The 20700-nt window shown below is 41.3% G+C and overlaps 1 protein-coding gene across 2 annotated transcripts in view; it reads left to right on the forward strand.

Annotated features, from left to right (window-relative positions):
* Positions 1 to 15474: 15474 nt before the first annotated feature.
* hdac11 (histone deacetylase 11) overlaps positions 15475 to 20700 on the forward strand; it is a 35855-nt gene continuing 30629 nt past the window's right edge. The window contains exons 1-4 of one of the 2 annotated variants that reach the window (XM_017450522.3): positions 15475 to 15687; positions 16066 to 16126; positions 17079 to 17227; positions 18531 to 18631. In XM_017450522.3, the coding sequence (XP_017306011.1) occupies positions 16092 to 16126; positions 17079 to 17227; positions 18531 to 18631 (285 nt within the window). In that variant the 5' untranslated portion in view covers positions 15475 to 15687; positions 16066 to 16091. The remainder of the gene's footprint in view (positions 15688 to 16065; positions 16127 to 17078; positions 17228 to 18530; positions 18632 to 20700) is intronic. The other variant, XM_053673948.1, reaches the window with a different exon arrangement.

Raw genomic sequence — 20700 nt, forward strand, 5'->3', positions numbered from 1 at the left:
CAACCGTGTGTGTGTGTGTGAATGGGTGAATGAGACACAGTGTAAAGCGCTTTGTGGATCCGTTATGGTTAAAAAGCGCTATATAAGTGCACTCCATTTACCATTTAGTCTAAATTGCTCCTAGGTGTGCACGTGACACTCCTGCCTAACACCCAGTGTTCCCAGTACAGTTTATGGATCCACCAGGATGAAGCTGTCACCGACAATTAATAATTAAATGAATATATTATCAAAATGGATGGTTAATGGGGCGTGCATTGTTTAGAAGGAAGAGGTAAATAATCACAGAATTCTGACAGCACGGACGAGTATAAGTCTGGAAGTGCTCTTGGAAGCGGTGGAATTTGTCTGTGGCAGATGGCTATGTCAGTGGAGCTTGGTGACTGTGGGCACATCTCTCTGTATGGGACCATTGTTTGAGCAGACTGAGGGTCACATGTCGTTTTGTAACAACAGAAGGCAGTGGAGTTCAGGGATTGGTACAGATGGGGAGAAAAAGGAGGACAGAAATTATGGAGACAAAATCTTGGGCTTTTTCCAGCTGTCACAGCTTAGCTGCTCTGGTTGATATGGTTGGTCTTTAATGACGAGGGTTCAGTAAGGCCAATTTCGGGACATAAATTTGTAATGGTTTGTTGATACAGACAATTATTGCATTGAGCCTCAAAATACAAACAAACAAACAAACAAACAAACAAACAAACAAAACCCTGCAATTCTAGGCTGGCTGTAGATTTTGCTTCGAGGCTAGTCTTCATATGTGTAGTTCATATATGTACAGCAGGCATTAGAAGAAAAAATAAAAGCTACTTTTCTCCTCTATTATAAAAACGTCTAATTGTAGGCAATGAATCTGGTGGCTTTTATTATATTATATTATATTATATTATATTATATTATATTATATTATATTATATTATATTATATTACATTAAGGGTTATTTAATATTAATTTTGATTTAATATTTATTTAAAATATTAACAGTTATTTAACCCACTGTTCTCCTATGACCAAAGATGGAAATAAGTGAATGCGTGCTTTAATTTATTATTGATATATCTGACTCCAAAAGATAATCTTCTAGTTATTGCTGGTAGTATAATATCTCAGTGTTCTGATAATATTTAGTCTAAAACAGTTTCAAGATAAACTTTCATTAAATAAACAATTATTCTGTTTAACTCAGAGGTTTATGTCAACGTGCAAGCCTAGGCCTTTCCTGATTAGTGGTTAGTGGTTAGCACGTGCGCCTTACACCTACAGGGTCGGGGGTTCGATTCCCTGTGTGTGTGGAGTTTGCATGTTCTCCCCGTGCTGCGGGGGTTTCCTCCGGGTACTCCGGTTTCCTCCCCCAGTCCAAAGACATGCATGGTAGGCTGATTGGCGTGTCTAAAGTGTCCGTAGTGTATGAATGGGCGTGTGAGTGTGTATGTGATTGTGCCGTGTGATGTATTGGCACCCTGTCCAGGGTGTACCCCGCCTTGTGCCCCATGCTCCCTGGGATAGACTCCAGGTTCCCCGTGACCCTGAAAAGGATAAAGCGGTATAGAAGATGGATGGATGGAACTGTATACTATATAGTCAATTGAGTAATGTATTGTATTCTAGTAGAGGTTTAGTTATCACTAAATAGAAGCTAAAAAGCACTAAACAGTTTTCAATAAATCAATTTGAATATCATATGCTAAAGTCGAGAGCAATTCATATAACAAAATAGGCCGGTATATGCTGTATCCAAGATGTGAATTAAACCATTAATTTCTGCTCGATAATTTGCATAATGAAGTCATTTAATCATTTATCACAATTAACAATGCGTAACAATTATTTTTCATTTTCACAAGCCAGATCCCCAATTATGAACCGATACTGATTACAAAATGGTGTTTATGAATAAAGTCTAATTCATATTGAATAAACTGTTTACACATTTGGGCTTTATTTATTGAAGAAGAGTCATGGCTACAGTAAATCACAGCATGGGTACAGGGATTTGACTGCAAATAGCTGAGCTTCTCTTCCAAACAATCTTTAAAAAGTTTGCAATAGGAATAAAAGTTTTTCCTGCCCTGCGAGATACAAGGGACCATAATGCATACAGGATAAGCAAATTGTCTGAATACTGGTCAACATGGTCTAAAAGAAGTTCTGTGGATCATTTGAAAATGAATTAGTATGTCTAATCTTGAATTTTTCCCAAATACGGGTTTGCAAATAAACAAGAAGAACGTGTCTGCAAGGGTAAATGCTTATTATTTATTTATTTATTTATTTAAATACCAAATCGTTGTTCAATTCTGGATTTGAATTGGGGATGATCCACTGCAGAGGGATGAGTGTGAGATGGGATTAGTGCATGTTTGTGTTATGTGTGAATGTGTGTCATTATGCTTAGCCTACAGTGTCTAGACAAACAGGCGACGCTATTGGTGGTGCTGGTGAGGGGGTTAAGGGTGGTTGGAGGGTCCTTCACTATAAATCAATACAAAGTTCTTCTGACTTATCACCTTTATCCTGTGATGAAACATTTCCACGCCCGGAGTGATTTTTTTCCCCCAGTGTAAAGCGGGTGTAATGATCAACTCATCCATCCTCCAAGCAAGCATGATCCCTAAAGCATCCTGGACAAGGTTGCCAGATTGGGACTCCTTCCAATAAAAAGACCTCAGGGTGATTGATATCACAAACCTCTTTATTAGGAACATTTGCACCCCTGTTTGTTTCTACTGTTATCCATTCAGCTCAGCACATCATGTGGCAGGAGTGCAGTGCATACAATCATACAGATACAAGTCAAGAGCCTCAGTTAATGTTTACAGCAAACATAAGACTGCGGGAAAATGTGTGTGACTTTGTGGCATAGTTGTCTGCTCCAGATGGGTTGGTTTGTGCATTTCAGAAACTGCTGCTCTCCTGCTGTTGTAGACCATCCACGTCAGGGTTTGACATGTGCTCTGAAGATGCTTTTCTGCATCAAGACTCTTCTCTGTCCTGAACCCAGGTGGTGGAACAAACTCCCCCTGGATGTCCAAATAGCTGAGTCACTGGCTGTTTTCAAAAGAAGACTATCTCTTCACCAAGCACTTGAATCAGCACTTTGTTTACTATTTATACTGTTTTCTTTTTATACTGTACTTTTTATAACAATGTTTTTAGACGGTATTCTTAGTCCATGACCTATTGATCTAGCAAGATGATGTGTACATAGAGACTACAAAGCACGTCTGTAAGTGGCTCTGGATAAGAGCATCTGCTCAATATAATATTAATGCTCGTCACAGTTGTAAAATGTTTTTTTACTGCAGTTTACCAAATTGTACCAAGTCACTGTATCCTTCCTGTCAGCTCAAACCAGTCTGGCCATTCTCCTCTGACCTCATCAAGTTTCCACCTGCAGTCTGTTGAAATTTTATGTAAGTAAAACCAGCAACATCAACATCAACAGCATAATAATAATCAAAGAAACAAGTAAATTAAGAAGACGAAGGGGGCGCATGGTGACTTAGTGGTTAGCACGTTCATCTCACATCGCCAGGGTCGGGGGTTCGATTCCCACCGTGGTCCTGTGTGTGTGTGGAGTCTGCGTGTTCTCCCCGTGCTGCGGGGGTTTCCTCCGGGTACTCCGGTTTCCTCCCCCAGTCTAAAGACATGCATGGTAGTCTGATTGGCGTGTCTAAAGTGTCCGTAGTGTATGAATGGGTGTGTGAGTGTGTGTGTGATTGTTCCCTGTGATGGACTGGCACCCTGTCCAGGGTGTACCCCGCCTTGTGCCCCATGCTCCCTGGGATAGGCTCCAGGTTCCCTGTGACCCTGAAGGAAGGATAAACGGAATAGAAGATGGATGAATAAAAATAAGAAGTGGGTAGAAATAGACAAGATATATAAATAAACAAATAATTAAACATTCATTTTCTTTTTATTTTCATTAGTTGAGTTATTTTGTAGGTGTTTTTTTTTTTTTTTTTTGGTATCAGATATATGTTCCTCTTACAACACAGTGATTTTTCAGCAATTTTAAAATGTATTCATGAAGGCCACATTGTAATTTATGTCTAACGGTTATGTTATGGACTGCCCATGAGACTCAAATCTTCAGAACGTGGGGTTTGAGCTGTCTGGTTTCTCTGTGACATGACAAGCTGTGTTGTTTTTTTGTGTTGAGGCCGGTGAGGGGACAACTGTATGTAGATAATATACCATACTCAATAGCAGGCGCTAACTCCCATGTTAGGAAAAGTACATATTTTTACAAAGCATTGACACTGGAGACCAATGTTCCCTCTAATTTCTTTTCTCGCTATTAGGCGGACCCTACTGCCAACTGACCAGAAATACCCCCTGAGCTGCACAGATTGTCCCTGTCTGGTTAGCATTAGCTGGGAAGACATCTCTCTCTCAGCAGCATTGCTACTGTACACAGCAAAATCACCAGTGTTGATTTAACACCCGCAGTGTTGAGTTCACACCCTTCAGTGTTTATATAAGTCAACTGGACTCATATAAACACTCTGGGTGTTAATTCAACACTAGGGATTTTACTGTGTATGCTAACAAAATTGAATGAGTGAATGTCAGAGGTGTTGACCATGGTGTAGCTGTGGCTGGGACTGAATTCGGGTGGAAGTGAGACTGTCTCTGTATTGATGTTCGATCCATTCCTGTTTAGGCTTATGAAAAAGAAGAAACACACAACGCTGTTATGAGAGTCGAGTGTATCTCTGGCTGATCCGAAGTGCACTGCAATAAATCCAATTCGTCAGCAGTATGCGACCTCACGACCATGCAGCTTAAAGGAACAGCTGCACAGGCTCAATCTTCTTTCCGATCTTCAACTATCCGGTTGAAAGTGAAATAAAGTGAGCATCGAATATATTTGGTGGTGTTACTCATGATTTTGGAGTTTACTACAGGGCTTGGGATTTGGAATTGAACTCAAGGCGGGGGTTGGAACAGGCGATTTACTATGTAAATGCTACACGCTTACATAGTATACCGCGTCACTTGTGGGTTGTATTGTCCTACATATAAATCAGTTTTACCAGGTACTGCTGCCACAGGGAATGACATAAAGTTGATGAGATTAAAAATTGTAGGACAGGGGTGCATGTGGGCTTAGTGGTTAGCATGTTTGCCTCACCTCACGGCTGGGGGTTCTATTCCAACCTCCGCCCTGTGTGTGTGGAGTTGGCATGTTCTCCCCATGCTTTGGGGGTTTCCTCCAGGTACTCTGGTTTCCTCCCCCAGTCCAAAGACATGCGTTGTATTCTGACTGGTATTAGCAAATTGTCCGTTGTGTGTGAGTGAGTGTGCCCTGTGATGGGTTGGCACCCCACCCAGGGTGTCCCCCGCCTTCTACCATGGGATAGGCTCAAGGCTCTACGATAAGCGGTACAGAAAATTGATGGATGGAAGGATGTTATAGGAAAATGCATTTATTTTAATCGCCACAATCGCTAAACACATTTATCATCTAAACACTTTCCCAGCATGTTTGGGAGTAAGACAAGCATCATGTTGTGACAATATAATGCTATAATGTGAATGTTGTGCACTTTTTGTGCATCCTGTATATTAATTACCCCACAGGGCTAAATTATTCCTTCATTTGCATTTTCATGGCCCTGGAACGTTTCCTATGAGAATCTTTTTTTTATTAGAATTTTAATTTTAGCAGTTGAGCCTTCTGCAACTGGTCATATAATTAATAATGCTTCTTAACATTACTAACAATCCTTAAAGGCAGGTTTTTACAACACTTATGTACCAGATCAAGTCTATCTTCTTTTAACTACAAATGTTTATTGCCTCTAATGCTCTAATATCCCAAATTCTCAGCCAGATATTTCGAGATGAAAATGACTTTATGAAGGGTTTCGGACATCTGGGTTATTTTACTTGTCTCATATGTAGTAAGTCAGGGCAATTAGACATGTGTTATAATCCTAAAAATATTTCTCCTCTCATAGGAGGGCCTTCATCAGCGCTACTGAGGAGTTCTTCAAGGAAACTTCAAATGCGAAGATGGCTAGCTCCTTGTCCATCACTCTAACACTGCGCCGTGCCTCACAACATCCTTCTTTGACTGTTGTCATGGAAACAGATCAACTGGACATCAGAGAGCAGGTGTCAGATCTTCACGAGAAGAGAGAAACAGATATTCCAGAGTCATGCGCAATATCCATCTCACACTACGCCTGTGTGTTCACTTTCAAAGGGAATTTCGACGTTGCGTTTAGCGTAACACTATGGGAAGCGCCCATAGTGTTACGCTAAACGCAACGTCTCGTTCCCTTCTCAGGGAACAGGGTTAACCCAGACGTTTTTAAATGCAAAGAATTTCTGAATTGGAAAAAAAAAAAACATCCCAGAAATTCAGAACCAGGTCAAATCCGACCTGCTTAGGTGCAGTCTGGGTCATCACAACACTGCGCTTTTTTTTTTTTTTTTTTTACCTGAACTGTATGTCTTCCTTTGTTTCCTTTTGTTTCTGTGCATTCACCTAGATTCCATGTATTTCACTGGATTTAACTCCATAAACCACACAGCCTTGCTTAACTGCTCACAGTTACAGTTTGCAGTCAAACCAGTGATAACAGAAATTGAACATATCATAAAACCATCATCAACCAAAAATATAGTCCAGGTTTCCTCGCAGTTTTCTCAAATCCGCCTTAGTTACTTGTGTTTCCTCAGCTCCTGCACCTTTTCTAGTTTTGTCAACCCAGTCTGTGTAAATGTACTGTTTGTCTGTGCTCCATGAAAAGTCTTTCATATATTTATATCGAATGCGCTCCAATTATGATTATCAGGACTGCCTAAATTACTTCCTTTCCTTTCTTTTCTTTGCTCGTCTCTCCTCTCCTCTTCATCGATTTAAAAGGATGTAAGAGTCGGTGCATTAGTGTTCCTTCTGCAAGATCATAACCGGCACATATTCTACAGAATGAACCAAGCACGTGGGTGATTCTATGATTGTGGTCCCACTTAGCCCTTAATACGACTGAATCTCTTGAAAATTATTTTTTCAACATTCAAAATGTCTTAACCCATCCCAGGCAACAACATATATATATATATTAAACAAGTTTTATGATTTACTTTAGATCTAACAGGTTTTCCATTGCTGCATTCACCATGGAAACAAGATTTATAAAACAAGATTGGATTTGCAGGTGGAGATGATGACAGGAGTGTTGGATCGTCCCCGTGATTTCATGACATTTATGTTGTTTATGTGGTACATCGTGCAGTCACAGCCAACAGGTATGTGTGTAAAAGAGACAGGGCAACAAGTGTGTTGTGTGTCCAGACAGGTCGTTTCTGAATACAGTTTGGTTTAGTGAATCGGTGGAAGTATATGCTATATCCCTGCAGGAAGCCTAATGCATGGGCGGGCAATCTTATCCGGAAAGGGCCGGTGTGGTGTGGGGGCAGGTTTTCATTCCAACCAAGCAGAAGCCACACCTGAGTCTATTGAAAGCCAAGATCAACTGATGAAACAGATGGAATCCGGTGTGGCTCCTGCTTGGTTGGAATGAAAACCTCCACCCACACCGGCCCTTTCCGGATAAAATTGCCCACCCCTGGCCTAATGCCTACTTTTAGTCTCATTTGCACCAGATGCAGCACCTCAGCAGCCTGTGGTGCCAGCGGGCGCATGTTCAAGCACCACTTGATCGAGCAGAGTCTTAAGGAGTGCGTAATTTCATTAATGGCCATACACCTGTGTGGGATTAACAATGCTCCTTTTGTATGCTGTGAGGAAGTTTTTTGTCCAAGCAGAAAGTGTACGTGGTGCAGAATAGTGTGACTTTACCCGACAGCATCCTGTTGAGCAGGACTGTTGTTTATTAATGAGTTATTTCAGTTTAGACAGTTTCCAAGCCTGGACAAAAATAAATGTTCTGCCGCTCTCTCTCTCATACCTGCGTCCCGAGTCCTCATTCTCCTTACACTGACCAGAGGGTCACACCCAGCGCTTAATTTGTAAGTCTGCAGGTCCCAGAACAATAAGAGTGTAGAGATCCGGCAAGTCGGGAGACGCGTGAAAGGTCCCGGTCCGCGAACATACAGACACGTAGAAATGCTTCTAGAATCTCATGTAGCCAATGATATTCAATGCTGATGGGTACGCCGACTGGTACAGAACGCAATGAGTTTATACTAGTGAATATTCTCAGTGCAAGGGGAAACATTTGTGGATTGTACATTTTATCAGCTTATCAAAACAGAACTGTTGGCCTACTGTGCCGTCACCTCAGTTAGCCACAAAGCACATTTGCCCAAAGCACTTCGAAAACAAAGCTACATTTCATACTACTGTCTACTTACAATACATTAACTTTAACTGCACAACATAATCAAGAAAAAAGTGTCTTACCTAACAAAAGATATTCCCCAAATTTTGTAAGCTGTGGGCCCATGATGTTCAAAAACATCAGAGGCGTTTGGAGAAACCCTACTCACACTCCACTCGAGATTGGAATGCTATTCACATTAGCCAGCTGCTACCTCAGTCCTTCTGGAACTGTTTGCCTACTCGAGTCCCTGTACTCCGTAAAAACCCGAATGACTGTACGTGGGTTGTTAACTCTATTTCATTTCAACGTGGTTAGCACGTGCGCCTCACACCTCCAGGGTCGGGGGTTTGATTCCCACCGTGGTCCTGTGTGTGTGGAGTTTGCATGTTCTCCCCGTGCTGCGGGGGTTTCCTCCGGGTACTCCGGTTTCCTCCCCCAGTCCAAAGACATGCATGGTAGTCTGATTGGCGTGTCTAAAGTGTCCGTAGTGTATGAATGTGTGTGTGGTTATGTATGTGATTGTGCCCTGTGATGGATTGGCACCCTGTCCAGGGTGTACCCCGCCTTGTGCCCCATGCTCCCTGGGATAGACTCCAGATTCCCCGTGACCCTGAAAAGGATAAACGGTATAGAAGATGGATGGATGGATGAATCTCACTTTCAAAGCCATGCTCTACTCCACTAGCATCTCCTTCCAAAATCAGGCTAGCATTATCACCAAACTGCTTCATCAGTGACCTGCCGCTCACGCGCTTGGACATTTTTAGTATTTCGCTCCATTTTCTTGTTGTTGTTTATGTTCTTAAAAAAAAAAATGCTGATAATGATAACTGCGTTCTTTTTTTTTTTTTTTTTACCATGATACGTTCTACAACGCATGCTACATGACTGTAAACTTTGCTTCGTGACAACGAAGTCAGGTGAACTTTGAACTTGAAACGATTACACTGTGTGAAAGAGGCTATCGATTGGCTATTAGCAATATCTGAGCAGCGACTATATAAGATTAGCATTTTGATTGCAGTTTTGTTTTGACTTTTGGCGAATTAAAAACGAAAACTGTTTGTTTGGATAAAATCGCTGCGTGAGACTTTAAACATCCATCTGCAGATGTGGCAGATCCATATAAAACGTTTCCAGAACACAGGTGTGCTATATATAAGAGGTGCCCTCTAAAACACATTCTGCTTCCTGAAGATTGAGATTTGCTGTCAAAGCACAAAAAAATGCAGTACACAAAGCGAAACCCGATTACAGGGCCCCAGATTTGCACAAGACAGACATCCTATAATGGCCAGAAAGAGTCTGTGTTCATCATTTATAGTGTAAAGAACCGTGAGAAGAAACATGATGAAACGTAAAGTGGGATTCTATAATACCAGGTGTAGGACTTACTTTTGCTTCCTCATCAAATGAAAGAGCCAATTGCATTTAACCTGACAGTCAATTACACCGTGCATGGCCTTGCTGTTTCACACTGGATTGGTGATTGCAGCATTGTCTCACAACAACAAACCACTCTCAATCTACAAATCTTCTGTCTCTCAAAAGGACACTTTATTCTTTTTATACATCTAGCGTATGGTTATTTTTATCGTACATGATGCAATCAAAACGCATAATAAACTATTGCGATGTAATGAAGAAGATCCGCATGCAGCTGGATGGATGAGTGTTTATATCAGGGCTTCTCCTTAAACTAGGGGCGTAACGAAGCGGAAGTGGGAGTCCATATCTACGCCAAACTAGCAGTTGTGGGTCGAAAACAACGATTTTCTAAACAAAGTCAAGGAACCAAGGGGATATGGTTTAAAAGTGCAACACATACACTGAAGAAACTGAGAAAAAATGAAGTAAACAGCAGTCTCTAGTACACGGCTTGACCTTTACACGCGATGTCTTATTAACCCTTCGAGACCTGATGTGTCACTGCTGACACTTTCACTACACAAATGTCACATCAAAATGTTTTTAGGTCCTGAAATATTTTAGATAATAGATCATTTTGGTCTAATTGGTCCTGTTATTAGAGTTTTGTTTCGTGTGTGTTTCATTAGTTTCACAGTAATGTGCAACACATTATTTATTCCACTTCTTAGCACACTTTTCATATCTAACCCTAACCCTAATCCTTTCAAGCTAATGTTCATCGCTGGTGGAGTTTATGACTGTGAAATGCCGGGCATATTACCTGCCGAGAGAGTTTACTACCGTGCTGATTGTCGCGGTGTACATTCCACCCCGCGCTAATGCTAGAGATGAGCTAAGTGATCTCTACAGGGCGATCAGTAACGTACAGACAGCGCACCCGATGGATTTTTCATTGTCGCTGGAGACTTTAACCATGCAAATCAGTGCTGGAAAAATTCCACCAGCATGTTGATTTTGCAACCTGTGCTACAAACACTTTAGACCTTGTTTACACCAACATTCACAGTGCTTACGAGGCCGCACCCCGCCCCCACTTCGGCTGCTCACATCTCTTTAACGCTAAACGCAGCATACAGACCACTTCTGAAACAGGCGAGAACCTGGTCTGAGGGAGCCATCTCAGCACTTCCGGAATGTTTTGAGCACACAGACTGGAATATGTTCAGACAAAACTGCTGGGTTTAAACACCTCACTCGGCAACTGGATCCTGGACTTTCTGACCGGGAGACCCCAGTCCATCAGGACCGGCAAATCCACCTCCAGCACCACTGTCATGTAACGGGGTTGGGGATGGATGCAAGTGCAGTTATAGCTTTTAATGAAGAGAGGCAGACAGACAATTCCAAATCAGGGCAAAATCATGGTCAAAAACAGGCAAAAGGTCAGGCGATCGGCAAACAGGATATATAGGGCAAAGGCAGAACACGAAAACCGAGAAACTGGGAACAAGATCTAAGAACCAAGAACAAAGGCTTAGTAATGCACTGGTGGCAAAACACAGAAAAACAATACTTCACCCTGAACAAAGACACACAAGGGGTTATACAACGTAAATATACAATATAATATAAGGCATAACACAAAACAGCTGAGACATTAGGAAATAACCAATAACACAACAAGGGTGGAGATAGGACAGAAATCAAAACAAATACACGTGTCAAAAGTAAACAGTCAATGAAAACCCAGAAGCGCCTCAGTGCATTGCTGTTTACACTGCTGAATCATGGCTATGCTGCAAAATTCAGTTCTAATCACATCATCAAGTTTGCTGATGACACTACAGTTGTGGGCCTCATCAGTAACAATTACGACTCAGTGTACAGAGAGGAGACGAACCAGCCCACAGAATGGTGTAGAGACAACAATCCATCTCTTAATATTGATGAGAGTAAAGAGATGACTGTCAACTCCAGGAGGACCTGAGTGGACCATGCACCACTGCACATCAAAAGTGGAGGGAGTCAAAAGCTCCAAGTCTATTGGTGTGCACATGACTGAGGACCTCTCCTGGACTCTCAACACCACCTGCCTAGCCAAGAATTCCCAGCAGCACCTCCACTTCCTGCAGAGGCTGAAGAGAGCCAAATCCCCCCTCCCATCGTCACCTCCTTCTACAGAGGGACGATAGATGTTGCCCTGACCAGCTGTCTCACCATGTGGTACGAGAACTGCACAGCTCATCTGAGTCTCTCTACCAACCACCGACACTTCATTCAACAACCGTTGCATCAACAAAGCCACCAGTATTATGGACAACCACTCGCACCCTTTTCATGGACCATTGGCAGAAGGTACAGGAGCATCCGTGCCACCACCAGCAGACTGTGCAACAGTTTCTTCCCTGAGGAAGTCAGATTACTCAACACCCTGCTGCCTCCCAACTCTCGCCTGGGTTAGTCAAACACCTAACCCAGTGAGACTCAGTACCACGTCACACCACACTTTATATAGCTGCATCAGTCACTTTACATTATGGAACTCGTTTTTTCTGGCAGTATTGCTGCTATACTTGTGCTGCTACATTACACAATAGCTTACAGTTTACAGTCCATGCTCTGTGTATGTACTGTGAAATGTATTCATTAATATGTTCCGTGCATTTATTGTCGCGCACTCCTCTCACACTGTTGTGTATTTGCACTTTATGTAGTCTTGCGTACTTTTCTGTGTTGCACCGTGGTCCTGAAGAAACGTCATTTCGTCCCAATGTATACAAGCTGTATAAAAGAATGACAATAAAAACCCACTTGACTTGACTTAATACTGAATATTTTGTGTGAGGACGTGACTAACACAATATATTAACAAGTTACAGTGAAAAGATATGAAGATACCTTATTGGCTTAAACATACAATAGTGGCATGACAGAATTGCTGTGGAAAATGCTTGTATCTCAGTGGGCTTCTGGTGTTTTTCTATCTGAAATAAAGGTACCAAACTGTGTGGTGCCATCAGGGGTACTTTATCTTTTTTTTTTTTTTAATTAAAAATATATTTTATGATATAGATTAGATTTTAGAATAAAGCGTCAATGGTACATTAGTAATCCTTAAGCTTTTTTATGTGACTTTTATTTTTAAAGGTACAGTCTATCTTTGTTTCCAGGTCAAAGATAAAGGGTAAATGCACTAAAGATGTACCCTTGATGGGACCCCCAAGCAACAAGGAAAAGTACAGTTTGGTACCATAATTCGTAGAATTTGATTGTTGTTTAAAGTCTTTTGGTGCTGCAGGACTAAATCCTGACTGCAGCTTTGAAGACCCAATCAGAGAGCTTTTCAAGATGGTCCAGGATTAGCCCTGAGCTTACTGACATAGCAATCGCATATATTATAGGTTTTAGCAGGGATTTTGTTATTATTTCAATTCCTGTTGCTGTGGGATTAACACCCAGGCCACAAGTTGCAGTTATTCGTGACTAGAAGCTAAGTGACTATATAATGCAGAATTGACAAGTTTGAAGGATTAAGGTCTTTCCTTATTGAAAGGGTTGATGGAAAAGGAAAATATAATAATATGTTTACTCTAGTTCATTCTGGTCAAGATTGGTACAGATACTATAATTAATTCATGATTAATTAAAGTTAAACTATAATTAATCGATTAATTTATTAGTCAATTAATTAATAATCGAAGTAAAAAAAAGTCTCCAGCAATGAGAGCATGATTAAAAAGTGAAAGCAAGAAGAAAACACATGCACGAAGCCACACTTGGGACATAAAGCAGCCAGCCACTCTCGTACTGTGTTGCGAGACCATTTAGTGCTTTATGGATCATTAGTAGTATTTTATAATCAATGCGATGTTTTACTAGGAGCCAGTACAGTGTGGATAAAAATAGGGGTGATGTGGTCATATCTTCTGGTTCTAGTAAGGACCCTGGGTGCTGCATTCCAGCCTAACTGAGGTTTATTTATGCACCTACTAGAATATCCAGACAGCAAGACATTACAATAATCCAACCTAGAGGTAACAAAAGCCTGAGCTAGTTTTTATGCATTACATGACATTTAAATTTCTTATCTTAGCAATATTTCTGAGATGAAAAAAAGGTTATTCTGTGGCAGTATTACTTACATGAACTTCAAATGAGGTGTAGAAATATGCTGATCTAGCAGTAATAAGAGCCTTTTTTCTTTTCTTTTTTCTTTTTTTTTTTTTACAGTTGTGTCCAAAAGTTTGCACACCCAATGCAGAATCTGCTAAATCTTAATACTGTTAACAAAATAGAACAATAACTTCTGTCCTGAATAAACTACTAATAAAATACCTACTCAAGAAGGTAACACGATACATTAAGAGGCAGGGGGATGTAATCTTTTGAACTGGATGATCAGTGCAAAAATACGAACAATATACACCGATCATCCTGTTCAAAAGTTTACACCCCCTGGCTCTTAATGTATTGTTACCTTCTTGAGCATCAGAGACTCTTTGCACTTTATGTAATAGTTGTGCATTAAGTGCATGACTAAAGACTAAAGGAAATGGATGACTTTATGTTTGTTATTGTCTTCTAAAAAAGTCGGTGTGGAGAAAGAAAGGATCTGCTACTGATATAAAACATATGAGCTCATCAGTCAAGCATGGTGGAGGTAGTGTCAATGACCCAAAACACACTGCCATCACAACAAAGGACAAAAACAAGTGGAAGGTTTTAGACTGGCCAAGTCAATCACCAGACCTTAACCCAGCTGTGCAGCATTTCACCTCCTGAAGAGAAGATTGAAGGGAGAACCCCTCCCCTGAAACAAACAAAAACTGAAAGAAGCTGCAGTACAAGCCTGTGAAAGTAACATAAAAGAAAAATGCAACAGTTTGGTGAAGTCAGTGGGCCACCGGCTTGATGCAGTTATTGCAAGCAACGGATATGCAACCAAATATTCATCCATCCATCCATCTTCTATACCGCTTATCCTTCAGGCTCACGGGGAGCCTGGAGCCTATCCCAGGGAGCATGGGGCACAAGGCGGGGTACACCCTGGACAGGGTGCCAATCCATCACAGGGCACACTCACATACACACTCACACACCCATTCATACACTACGGACACTTTAGACACGCCAATCAGCCTACCATGCATGTCTTTGGACTGGGGGAGGAAACCGGAGTATCTGGAGGAAACCCCCGCAGCACGGAGAGAACATGCAAACTCCGCACACACACAGGGCCGCGGGGGGAATCGAACCCCCGACCCTAGAGGTGTGAGGCGAACGTGCTAACCACTAATCCCCAAATATTAACCGTCATTTACTTTTAATTTACTTTAAGACTATATGTTCCTATACTTTTGCTCAGCTAAAAATTGTGGTCTGCCACTAAAAGTGCCATGTTTTAAGTTGTTTAACACATCTAGATGTACATATGAGGAAATGAAAGCCGAAAGTCTGATCTATCGTCTCATTTATCAAATATCTTCAATGTATAGCAAAAAAAAAAAAAAAAAAAAAAGAATTAGCCTTGGTGTTCCAGTACTTTCCTTGTAGCTAGGTAACTCCTTGAGGATTACAGAAATGCTTCATGTGTTGGGGGATTTTGTTTTTATTAAGCGAAAGACTAAAGGGAAATTCAATAACCGTGTCAGTGTAACCTTTTTGAAGTATTTTAAAAATATTTTTACATTTCCTTCTCTCTTATATTCCTGTCTGTTTTTATTTATTTATTTTAAGGAAAGTTCTCACGGGTGCTAAAGATATTTCTGGCACTTTCCGGTTCATGACGTGTGACGTCACGAAGAGACGCGCGCGTCCGGAAGCAGAAAAGCAAAGTGTAAACGAGGGATAATCGTGACTGGCACTGACAGCTTTGTTTGGAAACATTTGGGCATGTGAACACAGAAAGAATAGCTTTTTTAGAAGATGTCAGCGTATATCCTTTGCATAGTAAACGACTAGACGACGAAAATAAGCTAACCCTACAAATAAGGGGCAGTGTAAAATGGCTAGCAGGTGAGTCTCCGGTGCATTTACAGTGCTTTAACATGAAAGCCAATATCAGATAGATTCACTGTAAATATGTTCTCAAGAAATATCTGCAACAAGCCCATTGCATTTAACTAAGAAGTCGAGTAGAAATGCTAAAGCGAAAATATTTGCAAAATATGAGGTGTTGCGTCGCAACAATTCCTTTTGCGCATGCGCAGGAATTGCAGAGGATTATGGGAAATGTATTTCCCCCCTCCCCTTTTGCTCTGCGAGGAGGCTAAACAAAAACTGTATTCATTATTGTTTTATTTGTGCTAGTTAGCCCGCATGCATTCTTGCTGCACTCACTGTGTCTGTTCTTTTTTTTTTTTTTTTTTTTTTTTTTTAAATCCATAATTTAAGCTGAAATCTGGGATGCTGTGGCTGACATGTCTAGTAAAGAAAGTTCAGAAGGAAAAAAAGGGTATGTAATACATACAAAACTATTCTAAAAGCCTATGTGCCATTGCACACCACACTAACCAATATACTCAACCTTGTGTGTATAAGTAATTATTGTAGATGTAGTCAAATGTAAGTGAAGTACACAAAGTGGTTTGGGGAAACCGGACGTTCATTATCTGTGCATGTCAAGTGAAACCAGTTTATATTTGAAATGCTTGATATCGTAATAGTTGTAATAGTCATTCCATGTAGTTCACACTAGAGATGGGCGATATGGACTTAAAACTATATCACGATATTTTCTGGTATTTTATTGCGATAACGATATCAGTGACGATATAAACATAGTACCATTCACTACTGTTTTTGGCTACAAGTGATCGCTGTGATCTTGAGAGCCTCAAAAACACTGGTAAAACCGGTTTTCTGTAAACAAATCCGAACCAGATTGTCCTCGTTTAGCGCTAAACTCCTCCTCAGGTGCACGTCCGCCTTCCGCCGTACTCGTTTTTTATCTCTGCTTGTGAGCTATGAATAGGTCGCACACAAATACGTCATCAACTAGCCTTTATCGTTATTATCGCAGGAAGATTCTGATTGTGGGGAGAGTTTTCACGGGGGTATTGCCCATCCCTAGTTCCCACATCAAATATATCGAAATATTATAGTGGTTAAATACAGTGGTTTTCAAAGTGGGGGCCGCTAGGGGGCGCCACTCTCAGACAACCACACACACAATCAATTCCTAATGTAATGTAAAGATGTAATTATTAATTAAAAAAAGGGGGATGTATTCAGAAATTTTTCATGTGTTTTAATGACATCTTGCAAAATGGGGGCCTCGGTCAAATGTTAATGCTATTTGGGGGGCCTTGCCCTGGAAAAGTTTGGGAACCCGTGGTTAAATACATTTCAAGGGATAATATGCTTGACAGTATGACACGGCTGTTTATTTGATTTCTTTTCTTCAGCTCACACCAGACAGAGCTGTACGAACAGGTCCCAGCATCATGTCTGCCAATCGTTTACTCACCTGTGTATAACATCACCTTCATGGGTCTGGAGAAACTCCATCCATTTGACGCCGGTAAATGGGGCAAAGTCATCCATTTCTTAAAAGGTAATTACACGAAGGATTTTTACGCAATAGTGAGTAGTGTCAGAATCGTCTAATGGTCTTGTTTATCTGCCGAGCGCTACTCGAGAAAGTTTATTCAGCTGTGTAGTTTTGTAGCTATGTAGAAAGTCATCTTTTATTTACGTTGCTGAAGGATTTCAGTCATCTCGGTCACTGTGGATACATTGTAGCGATAATATCAAGTCAAGTCAAGTGGGTTTTTATAGTCATTCCTTTCTACTGCTTGTATACATTGGGATGAAATGATGTTTCACGGTGCAACACTGAAAAGTACACAAGACCACATAGAGTGCAAATACACTCAGTGTGAGACAAGTACAAGACAGTACATACACAGAACATGGACTGTAAACTGGAAGCTATCGTTTAATGTAGCAGCACAAGTATAGGAGCAATACTGCCAGAAAAAAGTGACCGATGCAGCTATATAAAGTGTGGTGTGACGTGGTACTGAGTCTCACTGGGTTAGGTGTTTGACTAACCCAGGTGAGCGTTGGGAGGCAGCAGGGTGTTGAGTCATCTGACTTCCTCAGGGAAGAAACTGTTGCACAGTCTGCTGGTGGTGGCACGGATGCTCCTGTACAATCTGCCAGGAGTGTGAATAGTCCATGAAAAGAGGGTGAGAGGGGTCGTCCACCATACTGGTGGCTTTGCGGTTGTTGAATGAAGTGTCGGTGGTTGGTAGAGAGACTCGGATGATCTTTTCAGCTGTTCTCACAGTCCGCTTTAGGTTCTTGCAGTCGGAAGCTGTGCGGTTCCCGTACCACACAGTGAGACAGCTGGTCAGGACGCTCTCTATCGTCCCTCTGCAGAAGGAGGTGATGATGGGAGGGGTAAGTTCGGCTCTGTTCGGCTCTGTTCAGCCTTCTTGGCTAGGCAGGTGGTGCCTAGAGTCCAGGAGAGGTCCTTCTCTGGTCCATAACTTTGTTAATTGTAACTTTGGTGCGTTTTATGGTAGACTGACGAGCTCTCTGTGTTTTGTTGTCCAAATGAGGCAGACGAGCAACAGTGTAATGCCACGGATTTACATGTTAAAATCAGCTTGGAGTACCGTTTTACTAGTCAATTACGTAGTTATGTGACGGGTACTCGAATAGTCGGCTTCTCTCACCCATGAGTAGTTTCACTGTTGATGTATGGAAGTTCATCATTTCTGAGATCATCAGATTGATGACGTGCCTCTGATGAGTAACAAAGCATCTTCAAAGACAAGTCCACATGAGCTCAGTACTCGACAATGCTGTATTTACTAATAGTTTACCTCCATTTTTCTGCTCACACATAGAGGAGCAGTTCATCACAGATGAGACCATTGTTGCAGCAAGGGAGGCCAGTGAGGAGGATCTCCTGGTGGTTCACACCAAGCGCTACCTGAGCAAACTCAAGGTATTTCTCTGCCTTTGTACCAGTCATTGCACTATTTTTCACTCGCTGAGAAATAAAATAAGGATTCTCTCGCCCTCCTGCCTTCCTCCTATTCGAACAGATACAAAAACGCTGAAGAATCAGCACCTCCATCAAAGATTAGTTTTAATATGACTACATATTAAAAAAAAGTGTGGGGGGTATAATTAATAATTATAAATATATAAAACGATTCATAGCTTATGTTATGATCCATAATTTATATTGGATTTGATAAACTGTCCAAATATGGTGCTCACAGTCCACAAAAGCACTTCCCAGTTCCCACATAAAGAAATCCTTCTACTCGTGAAGAAAATTACATAGGTTTATATTTAGTAGACAAGTACAGTAGTTGTTATGGCAGATGTCGCACCTATTAGAGGGTAAGTTTTAAGTTATAATTTAAGTCTGTTAAATCTATTCTACTTAGTACTGTTGGGTTTTTTTTAGCTTTTAAACTGGGCTATGATAGAACTTTCTACCAGTGCAGTCAGCTGCTGGTCTCTGAGGTGCTCTACTTTCTATAAACAGAAGACAAAATGGATAAGGAGAAATGTCTAATTCTGTGTCAGTCTTATTGCCTGTCAGTTGAGAAACCTTGCAGTAGCATTACACCTAGACGTGTGTTTTAGGGCGTGGCTTTGGAGAGAATACTGATGCTGTATTTATTCGAATTTTCCCATTCAAAACAGCTAGCATCAGCTAACTTCTGTTAGAAACACTAACTATGCTAGTTCTTTGCTAGTAATGGGAAGATTAGAAGTTTAAAAAAAAACATTTCAGTTATGCCTGTTGGTCTTGTATTCAATGGTGAGCTGTCACACATAGAGAATACGCTAATAAAACAAATCAGACTTCTTAGGTTAACAAATAAACAACTTGCCTATATAAAGTGCCCAGTTAAGTGTTTCTGTCGCCTTCACGTCACACCCTTCTTTTGGGTTTCCTCGGATTTCCTCCTATCAGTGAGAAAATAGACAAAAAAAAATACCAAAAGCATGCACAATTAAAACGCACCCCAAGGAGCACTTGTTCCAGGGTTCCCTTCCAGAGCGCTCAGGTCACAGTCATCCGTGCTGGGTTTTTTTTTTTTTTATTATTATTAAATTTTTTTTTTTTTTAAACGCCTGAGTCAACCACACTTCTTATTAACTCTGCAAGAAGGCTACGTTAAGGGACTGCCTAATGCTCAGAATGCACAAGCCAAGGTCAGTATATGGCCTGGCCACAGCCTGTGTTTACTGATGCATGACTGTGCAGTGTGAATCCCCATTGCTCTCTGTGATCCGAGCATGTATTGACACCAGAGCACCGGAGAATTACCACTATGCTGGAATGTGTTTTTCACCCTCACATCTTACCCTTTAGCAGCATGAGACTGTTCTCAGATGATGGACAACTTTTTGTTCACTTAGGAAGTATCAGTTCTATAAAATTGGACAGAGTTCGTTGCCCTTAAAAATGCCTCTGTGTATTTATTCTCTTTCTGCATGCAGAACGATATCTTGGAAGGCTCGAGAGAGGTATATCAGTTCCACTGTGGCCAAATATATATCTGCTTTACCCTTTTCTAGTGCTGTGTATCATGCACTATTTTGCCAGAGGTTTGTGGGCACCTGACCATCACACCCATATGTGCACTCTGAGCATCCCGTTCTAGACTTAACCCCCGTTTGGTCTTATAGTAAGCTCCACTCTTCTGAGAAGGCTTTCCACTAGGTTTTAAAGTGTGGCTGTGGGGATTTGCTCATTCAGCCACAAGAGCATTAGTGAGGTCAGGCACTGATGTCTGGTGAGGAGGACTGGTGTGTAGTCGGCATTCCAATTCATCCCAAAGGTGCTCAGTGGGGTTGACTTCAGGGTTGTCTTCAGGCCAGTCGAGATCTTCTACACCAGCCTTGACAAACCATGTCTTCATGGACCGTGCTTTGTGCACAGGGGCATTGTCATGCTGTAACCGGTGTAGCTCCCTAGTTCCAGTGAGGGGAAATTGTAATGCTGCAACATACTAAGAGATCCTTAAGAATCTTGTGCTTCCAACTTTGTGG

This window comes from Ictalurus punctatus, chromosome 21 (assembly GCF_001660625.3).
Source record: "Ictalurus punctatus breed USDA103 chromosome 21, Coco_2.0, whole genome shotgun sequence".
Classification (NCBI taxonomy): domain Eukaryota; kingdom Metazoa; phylum Chordata; class Actinopteri; order Siluriformes; family Ictaluridae; genus Ictalurus; species Ictalurus punctatus.